Genomic DNA, 16,947 nt, shown 5'->3' with positions numbered 1-16,947 from the left:
ACATAGATGGACGGATAAGCCTACCAATGGGACAAGCCTAGACATGCAATACCATTCATTAACAAACGCATGCATTATCTGTTTAAAAAAAGAAAATACTAAGTTTTCCAGTCTACCATTGCATATATATGCTTCTACACACAAACACACAAGGAGTCATGGGCAATGGTTAGAGGGGAATTAAACCCAAGATAGAAGGGGGTGGGGAGATTTTCCTGAGTATCTTTCTATCCAATTTGAATATTTTATTAAAAGAATACATTAATTTTTAAAAATCCAATTGCATTCAATAATAAAAATATACTGTATAGCCACTAACAAAAATATACTGTTTACAGTATATAGCCTTTGATCTGAAATTTCACCTTGACAATATGACACCACACTGGAGAACTACATGGTTATTTATTGACATCAACTGCCAATTGAAAGAGCAAAATTCTGAGGACCACTTAAATGTCTATCATCAGAGAAATAGTTAAGTACATATTTATGTGCATGCATAGAAATTTTCTGCAATAATAATAATGACTGAAAACTATATGCTTATGGAAATGGATAATTTTTATATGTTTTTTTTTACATTATGTGTGAATTTGTGTTGTGTGTTATAAGTGCACATGAATGCCCTAAAATGTGCATGGAGGTCAGAGGACAATTAGGAGTCAATCCTCTTTACCACCTGAGCCATCTTCCCAGGCAAAGGAAATAATTTTAATGAAAGGACATAGGGCTATATATATAGATTTTACTAATCTACACACTCATGGGGGGGATAGAGGGGAGAGAGAGTGAGTGATAATTTGGAAAGACAACCAAAATTAACTATCCAATAGTGGAATTTAAAGGCTATTCTATTTGAAAAACTAGGTTGGTTTTAAATAGTATGTAATAAATATACATAAATAAGAGGAATCTACAAGTTTAGCTTCCTTCAGTAACAACCAAAACTGTTCTTTCTTTCCATTGTTTGGCTCTGAATTCAGAGCTAACTATGTACTGTACGACTTTTCCTGCGAAGTTTCTATTCACCAAAGACAATGGACAAAAGAAATAATTCCACCCAAGTTCAGCAAGGCAAACAAATGAGTGTAACTGGGGTTACTTACAGGAGCATGAGCAACTTACATGCAACTACACCAACACAAGTACCTCCCACAGCAATTGTTCTGTCTAGGTTTGGTTAGTTTGCTTTTTGAGACAGGGTCTCTCTATGTAGCTGTGGTTGTCCTGAACTCACTATGTAAACTAGGCTGGCCTCTGCCTGTTGAATGGACGGAATTAAAGGCATGTACCACTGTAGTGGCACCCACAGCAATTGTAAGTAATTTATAGCTACTCAGAGAGGGGAGAGTCTCATGAGTTCCCTGACCCCTTTCACAAGGGAAAGATCTTGTGCAGGATCTGATTTCAAGACTGTAATGGCTGATCTCACACCTGGAAGACATAGTTCTGCACTAGCATCTCTTCCTTTAGTTCCTGTGGGGTTTTTTTTTTTCTTTCTGTTCTCCTGCACAATGTCTCCTGGACCTTGGTGAGATGACATTATCTTAACCTACACATTGGGCCGCTATGCCACACCAATAGTCCGTTATTCTTGGCACTCTGACCTCTGGCCACTGTACCTCTCTCCACACTGGATAGGCTCCTAAGGCTGGCTAGGCTCCTACATGGCCTGGCCTAGAACCTACGAGAAAATGGAGCCATGTTCTCTTCTATCGTACCTGCCACTAGAGTCAGCTCCCTGAGTCTGACTCCCTGTGGTATGAAGCCACAAACTGGCATAATACCCAACACCCTAACAACCTCTCTATGACCACACCTGGCTGATATCTGGGGAAACAATTTCCACTCCTCGTATACTTTTTGCAAGCAAGAAATGTACATAGCACACTCCACCCTTTCCATTCTTAGGACAAGTGCAATCATTTTCACCTGCATACTGCTCTAGCCTAGCACCATATCTATCTTCTAGTACACATAATGCTCCTGGGACTACCTGAGACCAAGGTGCACCTGCTTCTGTATCCACCCAAGCCTAAATGTTCTGTGCTTTAGTAGGGGACCAATAACTCCCTACCTGAACAGTATATACCTGCACAAACCTTGACCACCCCACTGGGGGAGTAAGAGGGCCAGTTTGTGATTGCAGATCTTCCTCCTCAGCAGGAGACAGGGTGTGGATAATAAGTATGTATCTCTTTCTCTCCCAGAAGTCCAGAAGCACAGCATTGGACTTTCTGTCAATTTACCCCTAGGAACTCCAGCTACTCACAAATCTTTCCAAATCTGCTGAGTGACCCAAGCAGGACCTTTTACCTCCTTTCTTTTTCTCCTCTCTGCTTGACAGTTTTATCATTTTACTAACCCAATTCACATGCCAGGCTAAGTCATACAGACCCTTCCAGAACCTTTCCTTCTTTGTAAAATCATGACCCACCATGGGTCTCATCAAAGCCACAAAAGTCCCCTTATGTTTACTGAGGTTTCTGCACAATTAGCTTCCTTCTTAACCCACAGGTGAATAGTCTTCTTAGTGGGTCCAGAGAACTAGCACCACATACAGTCTCTTTCACGCTCAGTTCCTCACAACCATTTTTACCTCGTTTTCTTTCTCTTCACTGCTTATTCCCACTCAGGCAAGAAAGAAACACAGTGAAATTAATAGGAACATTAAGAGGAAAAGACCATGTCATCCCACAGTCTAATTAAAGTTCCCTCTCTCCTCTCCTTCCAGTCCTCCCTCATCTCTCTCCTAGATCCAACACCTCCTCCCCTTCAGAAAAGAACAAGCTTCCCGGGATATCAACCAAACATAGCATATCAAGTTATAATAAATATAGGCACATCCCCTCAAATGTAAGCTGAATGAGGCAACCCAGTAGGAGGAAAAGGACCCTAAAAGCAGACAAAGGAGTACGAAACAGTCCTGGCTCCCACTGTTAGGAGTTCCACAAGAACATCAAGCTACACAACCATAAACATATATGCAGAGAGCCTAGAACAGACCCACACAGGCTCCCTGATTGTCGGTTCAGTCTCTGTGAGTCTCTGTGAACCCAGGTTAGTTGAATCTATGGGCCATTTTCTTTTGTGCTCTTGACCCCCTCTGGCTCTTACAATCCCTCCTCCCCTCCTCAGCAGGATTCCTTGAGCTTTACCTAATGTTTGACTATGGGTCTCTGTATCTATTGTCAGTTGCTGGATGAATCCTCTCTGGTGACAATTATGCTAGGCTCTGGTCTATGAATATAGCAGAGAATGAATAGAAATTTCATTGACTTTTTTTGGGGGGGGTCTGGTCCTGTTTGGTTCTATCCTAGATCTCCAGGCTATTCAGATTCTCACAGAACCTAATTTTCAAAAACACACTTATGTCTCCAACAACAACAACAGAGAAAAAACACAAATTCATTTATTTCAATTTTAAGTGCACTGGTGTTAGGCCTGCACATATGTCTGTGTGGGGGAGTCAGATCACTGGAACCTGCTGAGTTACAGACAGTTGTGAGTTGCCCTGTTGAGTGCTGGAAATTGAAACAGTGTCTGTTCTCTGGAAGAGGTGCCATCTCTCCAGCATCTCCAACTTTTTTTTGAATGCCCATCTTCCCGCCCCTCACTCCTCTGTAAGACTGGCATTGGGATTCCATCCATTGCTTCATTTCACCAAGGCTTTCCTTCATACCTCTGCACAGGCTATTTAGTGGCTCCAAAGGTAGGAGCTTTAGCCTTCTCCCTCATAACTCACGAGATCTCAAAATTACCTCAAAAAAAAAGTAACAACTACTTGACTAGTACACTAATACATATGACTGTGCTCCTTTAGAAGCAGACTGCAGTTCCCTCATGTGAAAAAATTCTGAGTGGAGCATCGTGGCACATTCCTATAATCCCAGTACTTGGGACACTGAGGCTGATAACTGGGATACTTTGGAGGACTGAGAGACTAAGGCCAGCCTGGGCTATGTGGCAAGACCTTGTCAGAAAGCAAAGAGGAGCCGGGCAGTGGTGGCGCAAGCCTTTAATCCCAGCACTTGGGAGGCAGAGGCAGGCGGATCTCTGTGAGTTCGAGACCAGCCTGGTCTACAAGAGCTAGTTCCAGGACAGGCTCCAAAAACCACAGAGAAACCCTGTCTCGAAAAAACCAAAAAAAACAAAAACAAACAAACAAACAAACAAACAAAAAACAAGTTCTGTTACACAGAGAAACACTATCTCTAATTCTCCATCCCCCCCAAAGAAGCATAGAGAAAATAAGAGAGGAAAGGGTTAGCTAGAAATAGAGAAACCATAAGAAGAGAGAATGAGGGGAAGATATAATTCTGGGGCTACAACTGATGCCATCTGTCTAGCTACACTGTAACTTTTCCGACCCCTAGTCCCAAACAGTCACTACCGATCCACAGCTGATGCCACCTGTCTACTCCAGGAGCCACTGCACACTCATTAGCATAACTTCTAATTACCTTCCCGGGAAGTTACACCTGAAATGTCACCCTGAGTCCTTCAAGAGTAGATTGGGTACCTCTATGGCAACCTGTAAGTTTACTATTTTGCAGTCTTACCCTAGTGTAATTGCCTGCAATCCTCAGAAGTCTCTAAGTTTCCTAAAGAGTTAAATCACTGGCTGTTCAACAATGAATCACCTGTATCTGACACATGAACAGAACTCAGGGCATAATTGATTTCCTTTAACTAGTTACCAAATACATTATAGGAATCAAATTTATAGAAAGAACTATTGCCAAAGAGAAACCAAAATGAAATGCCAAATAATTAACTGATGTAATTTTACATTTAAAATAAATGTCAGTGAGCAAAGTGTATCTGGCTCTGTTTGACGTCTTCCTTGGAATCAGGTAGAAAATCAATTTTTGGAAACAGAGTCATATTTAAACCACCCCAGAGAAAACAAGCATTAGCAAGTGTATCCGTCCTGTGACCTGAAACCTCCATGATTCACCTACTTCCTTGTTGCATGGAGGCCGCTCGTTGGTTCCCGGCTGCTCAGCCTCTCTGACTCTGCCTTTCTCCCAGCATTCAGTTTTCCCCGCCTAAGTTCTGTCCTGCTATAGGTCCAAAGCAGTATTAACCAATGGTATTCCCAGCATACAGAAGGGAATCCCACATCACCTCCCCTTTTCTGTTTAAATAAAAAGGAAGGTTTTAACTTTAACATAGTAAAATTACATATAACGGGGCTGGTAAGATAGCTCAGGTTAAGAGCACTGGCTGTTATTCTAGATAGTCCTGAGTTCGATTCCCAGCAACCACATGGTGGCTCACAGCCATCTACAATAAGATCGAGTGCCAACTCTGTATACACAATAAATAAGTAAGTCTTTAAAAAAAAAAGTAAAATTACATATAACAAAACAGGTATCAAACAAGAATTATAGTTACAATATTTATATCTTCTTTATATTTTATTATAACTAAGGAAAACTATAACTATAAATTCTTCAACTCCATCAAAGACTCTAGAAGGATATAATATTACCTAATTAAACAGGAGGTGCACTGCAAGCAATGTAAAAAGCTCTAGAATTGACAGAGACATCTCACTGCCTGGACTGTCACCCAAAGTTCATCTGTACTATTGGGGCATCCAATCTTCAGCCCACAGGCCCGTATTATCCAGCAGACTTTTCCATGAAGCAGGAAATTTCAAAGACAGTTCCACCTACATTGGCAGTTTGTCAGTCACATTTTTCTTTGTCCTGCAGAATGTCTAGCAGACTCTTTCATAAAGCAGGAACCCTGAAAAATGGTCTCACCTTTAGGCAAGTTCAGCAGTCATTTCTCTGTGGGTCCTGCATTTCCAGTCCATCAAGCAGTCCAGGCAAGAGCAGTGTCTTGTCCAAATGGCTAACAAACTCCATAAGGAGCCTCTTCAATATCCATCTTCCTCTTCAAGCTATTGGTGCTGCCAGGAGCAGATGTGTCTCATTGTCATGAAAAATCCTAAACCGGGTGGTGGTGGCGCACGCCTTTAATCCCAGCACTTGGGAGACAGAGGCAGGCAGATCTCTGTGAGTTCGAGGCCAGCCTGGTCTACAAGAGCTAGTTCCAGGACAGGCTCCAAAAGCTACAGAGAAACCCTGTCTCGAAAAACCAAAAGAAAAAGAAAAAGAGAAGAAAAAAAAAGAAAAATCCTAAGTTCTTAAAACATTTTAGATGCGATATGCCATATTCAGAAGGTCTTTGAAAGGTCTGAAGAATGCCTATATATCTCTGTACATCTAGAAAATCTAACATGACTACAAGCTTGACTATTAAAGATTATCTATTAATCTATATTTCTTAATTATACATTATATTTTCAAATGAGCTGTACAAACACAATACCTTAATTAAGAGCAGAAATATACATATACACAGTATAACAAAATTGACCTTAAATTTATATCAATAGAGCAAGATCCATACCAAAGCAAAGTATTCATCTCTATGCTTATCCCCCTTTAAATGTAAAAGAGCATTTATAATCAGTATTTGGGAATATAGGCATAGTTATTCTCCAAACTGCTTCCTGCTGTTTATTGGGCGAAATAATTTTTTTGAGGGGTGTTCAAGGCAACTTTTCAGGGGTTTTGGTCCATCAAACCATATTAGTCTGGAGTATTCCACAAGTTCTCATCTTCTGTGAAAACAAAAGCAGAACTTCTTTTCCAAAGCAAGATATCCTTAGACCCATATTTTGAATTCGAGATACCTTTAAAATATTTATGTTGGTTTAGCTTAGCAATTCCCAGAATCAAATGTCTCTCTCTCTGCAGTCAAAAAATTGAAAGAAAACACAATAATATTCATAATCCAGACTCTCTGTGTATATTCCATCTTTACATGGCTTATTATTTTTTTACTCCCTATATGACTGTCTATACTGTCTCCCTAAAGACTTTGTTTTAATTTTAACGATTTACTTGTTTTCCAACTATCTATACTTTTTTCTTCTCTCTCCCAAGCCTATGTACAACACTGTGACCCATTTAGAGGTCTTTTATGTCTGAATCTGTCCTATTGCGTATCTGTAATTCTTTACTGTCCTAAAGAGTAAAGAATTTTTTTTTTTTTTTTTTAATTTTCGAGACAGGGTTTCTCCGTAGCTTTTTTGGTTCCTGTCCTGGAACTAGCTTTGAAGAGCTTTTCAAACAGTGGGCAGCTTGGTTGCAGCTGCTCTGGATGCTGGCTCCGCCTCTCTCCACTTTTAAAATGGTGGAGGTACCATTACTGCCAGCTCTGGGACTGCCAGGTAGGAGCCACGCTCAGCACTTTAACTCTGAGAATGAGCATGCAACACATAAACCCTTTTCATCTGAGTAATAGCTAAATCTGCCATGCAGAGCACTGCGCAGCCTGGAAATATCTCTGTGTATGGTGGTGGGAATCCACCAGGCTCTCCTGCCTGTGCAAGCCTAGTAGACATGATACCGCCTCCTGCCCAGGTGGGGAGCACTGAGCAATGGGGCATGGTCTCAGCTACTTTCCTCCCAACCAAGTGGACACACAAACACCCAGGCCCACAAATGCCATTCAAATGCTCCATAGCCAGAGTTTGCGCTCACAGCACAGTCCAGGGAGCCACATTTTAAAATCACGTGGCTTTTTTTCTGCTATGGCTAAATCAGGAAAACCTCTCTTAAAGAAGCCATGCCTCTGTTTGCGTCTAGCAAACAGCCCACCCAAGAAAATGCCACTACCAAACCATGCTTAACTATTCTTTTGTGTCTAGAATTACTTTTTAAGCTTTCTCAGGTTTTTATGTGGATGTAGTTACCCACGATGGCACACCAATCTGTTGGAGGAAGCCGCTTGTTGGTTCCTGCCCCCCACTGCTTAGACCCAAAATAATCAAACAGAAACTGTATTAATTAAATCACTGCTTGGCCCATTAGCTCTAGCTTCTTATTGGCTAATTCTTACATATAAATTTAATCCATTTCTATTAATTTGTATAGTACCATGTGGCTGTGGCATACCAGCTAAAACTCTGGTTTCTGTCTCCGGCGGGGCTACATGGCTTTTCTCTGACTCTGCCTCCTTTCTCCCAGCATTCAGTTTAGTTTTCCCTGCCTATCTAAGTTCTGCTCTGCTATAGGGCCAAATCAGTCCTTTATTAACCAATGGTATTCCTAGCATACAGAGGGGAATCCCACATCACTTCCTTTAGAACAGAAGCCTTCAAACCATAAATGCTTCACTACCTACTCCCTAGCTTCCTCGACTCAATGTATTTAATGGAGACCACAGCACTAACAAGTTTCCTTTCTATTAAACTCCTTTAGTGCTCTAAAAGCCTATGAATTCAGGTGTACACAACAATGGGCGGAGGCCCCAGAGTTCCTCTTTATAAGAATATTTGTTAATTTCAGGGCTATAACGATGTTACGGATTTTAGAGAAATGGGAAACTGAGTAGTAGGTAACCTAAATAATCATTTACATCAAAAAAGTAAACCACAAACTCCATGCCAACATTGGTTCAGAGATCAGTTATAGCTTTCTTAATTTCAGAAGTATGGGTTCAATCCTCATTTACATAGACTTATTTGTAAAGTGTATTTCAAAAGCACTAAAGTTTTCAGTGGCTGAACAACATACTTGGATTCCACAGTCTGCCTTTGCTTTTGTTTCTTCAAGCTCTACTCAGGTTATTATTGATCCAGTAACCTTTGCTTCTCATGCTATTTTTAGAAGGCACTGCATTTCTACTCTCCTATAATATGCCTCAAGTTCTTAATTGCAGCAACATTTAACAACTTGCAAGCATGAATTTCAGGTGCACACACGTGTACCTGTCACCATTTGGCAATGTGCCAGTAGCTGAGAGCAACTGCTGCCCTAGAAGAAATCTATACCTTCTCACCCATAAATATTCACTGGAAAAACCCAAATGACATACAAACAGTAAGTACAGATACACTAAAGTAGCTACATAATAAACCAATCCAGGGCAAACTACATTTTGTGGGGTGATGAATGGACTTTCACTTGAATGGATTTAGTATTTCTGAGTCACCGTGACAGACTATGGTGTGTGTACTACCCTAGACTAAGCCAATCTAATACAGCCTTGCACACAAAAACATACACTGGTCTGAAACAAGTTTCTACAGATACTTTAAAACCAGTGTTCAGCTGCTTTGGATGACTCGGAAATTCTATTCCCAGGTTTATACCTAAGAGAATTGAAAACACAGCCACAGTAACTCATACCTGAAAGTTTATAATAGCATCATCTGTAACAGCCCCAAAGAGGAAACAATTTAAATATCCAACTGATGAATGTGGTATACTCACACAATGCACTATAACTTAACCCCAAGAAAGGCAATAGAAGCTGCAAGAGAAGATATGGAGTAACTGGTAATGGGCACTTAGCTTCTTTATGGATGAAATGCTCTGGAATGGGACAATGTCAATGGCTACACAGCCTGTAAATACAGTGAGATTGAATTTTATAGCTTACATCAAGGCAACTTACAACAGTAGAAACTCATTTGGAGACCTTAAAAGAGTGTGTGTGTGTGTGTGTGTGTGTGTGTGTGTGTGTGTGTGTGTACATACATGCGTACATGCCTCAGGTGGAAGTGAAGGGACAACTTTAAGGAGTTAAGGTATTTCCTTCCACTATGGCTCTATGGGTTCTGGAGATGGAACTTAGGTCAGGTTTACACAGCAAGTACTCTTACCATCTCTCTGGCCCAGTTTGGAACTTCTGATAACTGTTTTGAAGAATACTGAAAAATCATTGACACCAAAGTCTTCAAGTATTAAGGTTAAAATAGCAGGTGAGTGGGGCTGGAGAGATGAGAAGGCTCAGCAGCTAAGAGCAAGTACTGCTCCTGCAGAAGACTCAGGTTCATTCCCAGCACCATATGGTAGCTCACAACCACCTGTAATCCAGATGCCCTATTCTGATCTCTGAGGGTACCAGCATTCACGTTTACATACTCAACCACACAGATACATATACTTTAAAAAACAATAAAAATAAATTACAACAATAAGTGAATGCCATCAACTAGACATACCAGACACTCCTTAAGGTGACAAAGAGAGTATTGTAGTAACTTCTAATTAATAAAGAGATGGCCAACATCTATCTCAGCTAGTACAAAGGAAAGGGCAATAGTATATTTAATTTCTAGCAGGAGCTAAGGACAGAAAAAAGTAAAGCAATGAGAACTGGATTCATTAATAAAAAGACAATGCAAAGAAAAGGTCAGCACCAAGCACAGGGAAAAAAATGTCACAAATCTGGCATATATCCTTCCCACTAACAAATATATCACATTTCAAATGTTTGTAAATCAGAATTCATAACTAAAAATAATTTACGAATGGTCAATAATAGTTTATTTTTTATTATTTTTATTTTCCTAGTTGAAATCCAGTATAGGAGAAATCCCACCCCTACCTTTTGTCTCTCTACACATCAGAGTGCCAACCAGAGAAATTCCACTATTTCCTAAACCTTTAACTAGAGAAAGACTCTCAGCCACCTCAATCTATAGTCACTGCTGCTTCCACAGAACCCTAGCTCCAGCTCTCTGTGAGGTCAAGCCAAGGTGGAAGTGTAGCCAGAGCTACAGGCAAAGCTGAGTTCTACATGGTAGCTCCATGCATCTGAGAGGCCACCTGGACTGCATGATCAACAGTGCTGATGGAAAGCTGCTACAAACACACAAATAAGCTGTTTGGTACATGTAGATAAATACAGCCCAACTGACAAAACAGAGACCTTATTACAGTCAGTGGGAGAAGAGAACATTTATGAGGCTTAAACTACTACACACACAGCAAGGCACAAAAGAAACTGGAAAAGAAAATAAGTCAGAAAAGCATGGCAGAGAAAAACCTCCACCCACGGATGAGGTTTTACAGGAACAATAAAAAGCATATTTTTCCTATTCCTCAGAATGACCTGGCGAGCTCTTCTCATTTTCCAACAATCAAATACTGTCATCTTGAAGACTTTTTCCAAAAAATCCCAAAGTAATCCAGAGCTTCCTTCCCTGCATTACAATAACATTATTATAGTGCTTATTAAAATTGCTATAATTTTTGACAAGTTTATTTTTCCAGGAGATTCTTCCTCAAAAAATGCAATGTTTCATCCACCTTTGCCTTCCCAATGCTTCAGACTGTGGCACAGAGAAAGGCCCAATAGATAGCTCAGTGAATTGAGTTTTTCTAATCTTGGAAGACTCAATCGAACTAACAGCTCACACGAACAAGTTCCAATTGAATTAATTTGCCAACCCTATAACTAAGAAGCAAACAAACAGAAAATAAAAAAAAAAAGATGGATTCTAAGCATCAAACCTGAAAATGACCTAAAAAAGGAGCTAAAAATGTACTACTCAATGCCACATATATGCACTGTAAATATTATTCTTGTCCCTTTCCATCACTCTCCCCTGCTCCAACGAGAAAGGGTTTCTCTGTGTAGCTTTGGAGACTGTCCTGAAACTTACTTTGTAGACCAGGCTAACCTTGAAATCACAGAGATCTGCCTGCCTCTGCCACCACTGCCTGGCTCCCATTACATTTTTAAAAGGTTGTAAGAAACACTTATTAATGTATATCCAAAGAATCAAGACTACAATAAACACTGAATCAAGAGTCCCTTGTGCACCAGAAAGGTGGTGTACACCTTTAATCCCAGCACTTGAGGCAGGAGAATCTCTGTGAGTTCAAGGACAGCATGGTCCAAAAGAGATAGTTCCAGGACAGGCTCCCAAGATACAGAGAGACCCTGTCGTGGGGGCAAGGGGAGTCCCTCGTGCTGGCTCCCCAACAACAAGACAACTATAGGAGCAGGTATTAACCCAAAGTCAAGGTGGCAAAGTGAATGTTGGGTAGCTTTTGCATTTTTGGGAGTTGCCCAATTTTTAATCTTTAATTTTGACAACTTATGAGAATCAATGCTAAACTTGAGTGGGATGGAGAGACAGCTCAGTAATTAAGTTGTTGGTCTTGCAGAGGACCTGGATATCCCCCACACACACAATCCCCCCAAGACAGAGTTTCCTAGTAGCTATGGAGCCAGTCCGGGAACTCACTCTGTATATCAGGCTGGTCTCGAACTCACAGAGATCGCCTGTCTCTGCCTCCCAAGTACTGGGATTAAAGACAAGTGCCACCACAAATAGGCAGGACCTGGGCTTGATTCCCAGCATCCACATTATGGCTCACAACCATCCATAACTTCAAGCAATCATGTATGGGGTACACATTCATACATACAAAATAAAATTAAAAAACACAAGATGCTGAAGTAGGGTTGTTTAAGTTCAAGACCAGCCTGAGTCACAGAGTGGCTGCAAGTCATCTTGGACTATATGAGCCAGCAGATCGATGGTATCTGAGGTATCAATGGAGATAGGGATGCTGTCTGGAGTCTTCATTTTAACAATATGAAGCAAAGAGGTTAAGAGCATGGGCTCCATTGCAGCCAGGTGTGGAAGCACACTCCTTTAATTCTAGCACTCAGAAGGCAAAGGTAGGCAAACCTCTGTGAGTTCCAAGCCAGCATGGTTTACAAAGCAAGGGGGTGGGGACACACGGGCTCCAGAATACACATATTGCAAAGATGTTCTCAAGTCCTAACTGACATGGCTACTCACAGGACAAATCTGCCTATCTTTTAATGGCTTAGTTTCCTTTTATGTGAACTGACCATAATAGGATTGATAGTTCTTATGAAATTAAATAAATAAATGTAGGGTGCTTCAGTCAGGACCTAGGACTGGCACCATTACCTCTATCAACTAATTTCTTGAGTTTTCCACAAACATGGTCCAAAGTTTCCTGCTTCTCTCTCCCTCCCCTACCTCCTCTTTGGCCTACTGAACATAACTTTGGTGGGACCAAGTCCCAAGAAGCAGAGGCAAGATCTTTGAGTTCAAGGCTAGCCTGTTCTGTGGTCTATATTCAAAGCTCCACAGTGAGACTTTTATCTCAAAACAAACAAAATAAACCACTTCTGTGCTTCCCCCCAGGAAACTCTTGCTCCAAGTTGATTTTTTTAATTCTTCTCTCTCTCTCTCTCTCTCTCTCTCTCTCTCTCTCTCTCTCTCTCTCTCTCTCTCGTGTGTGAGCGCACACACACACAATCTCTCACACAACCTACCTCAGGTTGTTGCTCAGCAGCCCAGGCTAGTCTAAAACTCAGTTTTCCTGCCTTAGCCACACAAAAGCTGAGAATACAAGCACACAGCACCACTCTGGACAAATTAAATTTTTTAATTCTATAAACGTCCAGTGATTATATGAAGAAAATCTTAAAAACAAACTTTATATCTTAAATTTCTTCCATTCTGCCAGGCTGTGGTGGTGCACGCCCTTTAATTTCAGGCAGGTAGATCTCTGAGTTCAAGGCCAGTCTGGTCTACAAGAGCTAGTTCCAGGACAACTAGGGCTACATAAAGAAACCCTGTCTCAAAAAAACCAAAAAAAAAAAAAAAAAAAAAAAAAAAATTCCATTCTTTCAAACATATATTTGGTTGCCCCCTAAGGAGTACTCTTCGGATATTAAGGAATGAAAGATGCTATCTCATTTATTGCACATTAAAGAATGAATTAATTTCAAGATGTACTTCATGAACTTATTTTTAACTCTATTAAAAAGCTGAAATTAGCAGGATTATAAAAGATCCTTTATCTCTGTATATAGTCATGCTTAAAGTACTTCCCCATGCCCTGCATTCCTTAGGATGCTGATTTTTATCTGGCAAGTGGTATACAAGAAGGGTAGTGTTACTAACTCATTAGGTCAAAGTTATTTCCTAAATTTTAATAATTTAACAAGCTAATTCCTCTACTCTAAATTATTTTACTAATTGCTCATATTCTGTTTACTGTACAGCTGAAAGAAATGTTTTCATGTATTTATTTTAATATCTAAGTATGTCCAAGCAAAGTTAATCTTCATTATTTAATTTTACTGAAGGGCTCTAGAATCTCTGCAAAGTGTTATTGCCTGCCCAGGTTCCTTGAGGAACTACATCTTGATGACATCTCAGTGGCAGAATATATCATTAACTTGAAAGCAAATCACTACCAAAAGCAAATAACTTGACCATCTTATTATAAAAGATTAAAACAGCCACAAATTTTATTATATACCAAGTCTAAAAATACATAAACTTATGCTTCAATGACATAAGCTCAAAAACTTCTAAAATATAACATAGCACTTTACTAGTCTGGCCTTATGAACAAGCCAAACAGAAAAGTATTCCCCATGGAAAACAAAACTGTTCTCATTCAAAACTCTCTTGACATTTGATTCACTACGAAAAATACATCACAATAAACAGGATCATTAAAGGTTGCTGGAAAACCAACCCAACGGATTACAGCTTTAAACAAATTCCACCAAATGCAAATATTCACTAACACCAGCTACTTTTAAGATAGGTAATTTCTTCTGAAATTATTCTTAACAGCCCAGATGGAACCTATCATCAAGATGTAAAAGGTATTTAAAGTACCTGCCTCCATATACATTATATACTTAAAAAGCCCACAATCAAGCACATTTGGATATTTTATTAGCGTAACTTGGCAATTTATGAAACCAGAACTGTCTCCTTTCATAAGAATAAAATATAAAAATCACTAGCACTCTGAAAAATACAACAAATTGGCCAAATGTACCACAATATCAAATGTCTTGGGAGTGGAGATTTTATGACCATGTCCCAAACTGGGTGATACCGAGAAATGAAAGATGCTTTAACCCTTTTGAAAAATATTATGCTGCAAATTCAGATGATTTCTTTAAATATAATTCTTAGGTAAAATGCTGACAAACAAATCTAGTTAGACAGGAATCAACAAGGGCTCTGGATGTCACTCACTGCTTTATCCATTCTGCTAAAAAGTACATGTAAAGCCACACGGCACCCAGAGCATGAAGTTCTCCACCCCTGCCTATATCTGCATGGTTTCACTGCTGCACAAAAGCACTGAAATACATTATAAGACGGTTTGATAAATCTAAGAGTTTAATAAGCAGACACTTCCTTCTCCATTACCCAGACTACTGAAATATTTATAAATAAGATCCCTCGAAAAGAATGCTGCAGCTTTAACGGTGTCACTTTGTAGTGCTAATGCGGTTCTGACTATGCACTTCAGTGAATAGGAAAAACGTCTTCTCTAAACAGCGAACTAGCAACTAGCCAAACAAGGGATGCTCAAGGAAAGCCATTTCTAATAAATCCAAAAATATAAGCTACGGCAATAATTACTGTTCCAATAATTTCCTAGTGTCAAAGGCTACAGAGATAATACCTACGTGTACAAGAGAAAGATGGGAAATTAATAAATATTTTCTCCCCAACTAAGAATTACTTTCCCTTTTGTTAATATTACAATGCAGTCATTTACTGACAAAGGAAAACTGAGGGCCTCAATTCGCTGTTAAGAAGCAAAACTGAGAGCATTACCAGTCATAGGTTTTTTTTCTTGTTTCTAGGGGAGACTATTTAGAGCTAAAAGATTACTTAAAGTTCACTGACAGCTGATAAATTCTGGTTAAAAAGCTTGCACAACACAGCCCCTATCTGTCACTTGTTTTTTTTTTCCCCACACCATCCACTCTGCACCAAATCCCCATTGTTCTATATAAAAACTCACAGCTAATGATACCTGAAGAGCAACTGCTGAATTTACATTGCAGATGATCCTACATGGAACTCTCCAGACCCCACATTCACTCTTCTTCGCCCCCCCACAATCAAATCCAAATTTGGTCATCAACTGTTCACAATTGATAAGGGAAAAAAGATCTTTGCTTCTCTTCCAGACGGATGGATGTCATTCCAGAGGCGGGTGAGTTAGTCCCCAAAAGGTTACCGCGATAAATCGACCAAAGAAAAGCATGTATTTTATAACGACTCAAACAAAACTGTACTGTGCTGAAATTCACAAAAAAAGGTACACTGCCCATGAGACACACGGTCCTTCTCCCTCTCGAACGCAGGTTTCTTGTGGGTTTAGATTTCTGGGACGGACACCACTTCCTCCCCAAAGCAGACTGGCCGGGACAGAGGCAGAGGTAGTGGGGACCACGGCCGGCCACCTGCCTCTCAGCCTCGGGGACACCCGCAGCGACACCCACACTCACCCATCTTTCCTCTTCGCCTTGTAGACGTGCCCATAAGTGCCTCGACCAACTTTGCAGCCCTCGTATTCAAACAGGTCCTCGACCCGCTCCCGTTCGCTGCTCAGCTTCACTTTAAAGTCATAGTCCATTGTCACAGCCTCCGAGGCCGGGGTGCTGGGGTGGGGGGCCGAGGGCAGCGGTGAGACCGGGCCGCGCGGCAGCGCCAGCCGCAGCCCCCGAGCTACACTCGCCCGCCGCAGCACCAGCCCGCCTCACGCGGCGACGGCAGGAGGCCCCGCGCGGGCGTCGGGGACATGCAGGGGAGAGCCGGGCGGTCCCCGCGGGCGCGCGACAGCCGAGGGACGTGCTGGGGGCGGGGAGCGGCGTCCGCCCTTGTCCCCGCGCTCCCGGGGCGCCGGCTCGCGCGCGGTTGGCCGCGCGTGCTGCTGTGGGCGCGGGGCGGCCACGGCTGGCTCTGCTCGTCGCCCACGCGCGTCCGCGCCTCACCTTCTCCCACACGCACTCACGCACACTCAGGCTGCCATCAGCCCCGACAGACCAGCGACGCCACACAACAGCCGGTAGCTCCCTTCGAGAGAGGAGGAGGGCGGGCAGGCGGGCGCCGAACACGGCAGCCGCTGTCGTAAAAACGTCGCGAAGCCTCACGTTGACTCCGCCCCACCTGCGAGCGGCTCTGGAGGTGGCAGCCACCCCTTCTGACGCCGGTACGCAAAAGGGCCTCGCTCAGCAGCGGTGCGGAGCTGCAGACAGACTCACCACGTGGACCAACCCGGTCAACCGCGCGGCCAGAAACTACAAGACTCA

General features: G+C 41.6%; 1 protein-coding gene across 4 annotated transcripts in view; it reads right to left on the bottom strand.

The window, feature by feature from the left end:
• The window catches only part of Cdk8 (cyclin dependent kinase 8), a 67,736-nt gene extending 50,995 nt beyond the window's left edge, over nt 1–16,741 (bottom strand). For all 4 annotated transcript variants that reach the window (XM_057764276.1, XM_057764277.1, XM_057764278.1 and 1 more), the window contains exon 1: nt 16,144–16,741. In XM_057764276.1, coding sequence (XP_057620259.1) covers nt 16,144–16,271 — 128 coding nt within the window. In that variant the 5' untranslated portion in view covers nt 16,272–16,741. The remainder of the gene's footprint in view (nt 1–16,143) is intronic.
• Between the last annotated feature and the right edge of the window lie 206 nt (nt 16,742–16,947).

Source organism: Chionomys nivalis, chromosome 3 (genome assembly GCF_950005125.1).
Source record: "Chionomys nivalis chromosome 3, mChiNiv1.1, whole genome shotgun sequence".
In the NCBI taxonomy this organism is placed as follows: domain Eukaryota; kingdom Metazoa; phylum Chordata; class Mammalia; order Rodentia; family Cricetidae; genus Chionomys; species Chionomys nivalis.
Note: the sequence above shows the minus strand (reverse complement) of the source record. Positions and strands in the feature narration are given on the sequence as shown.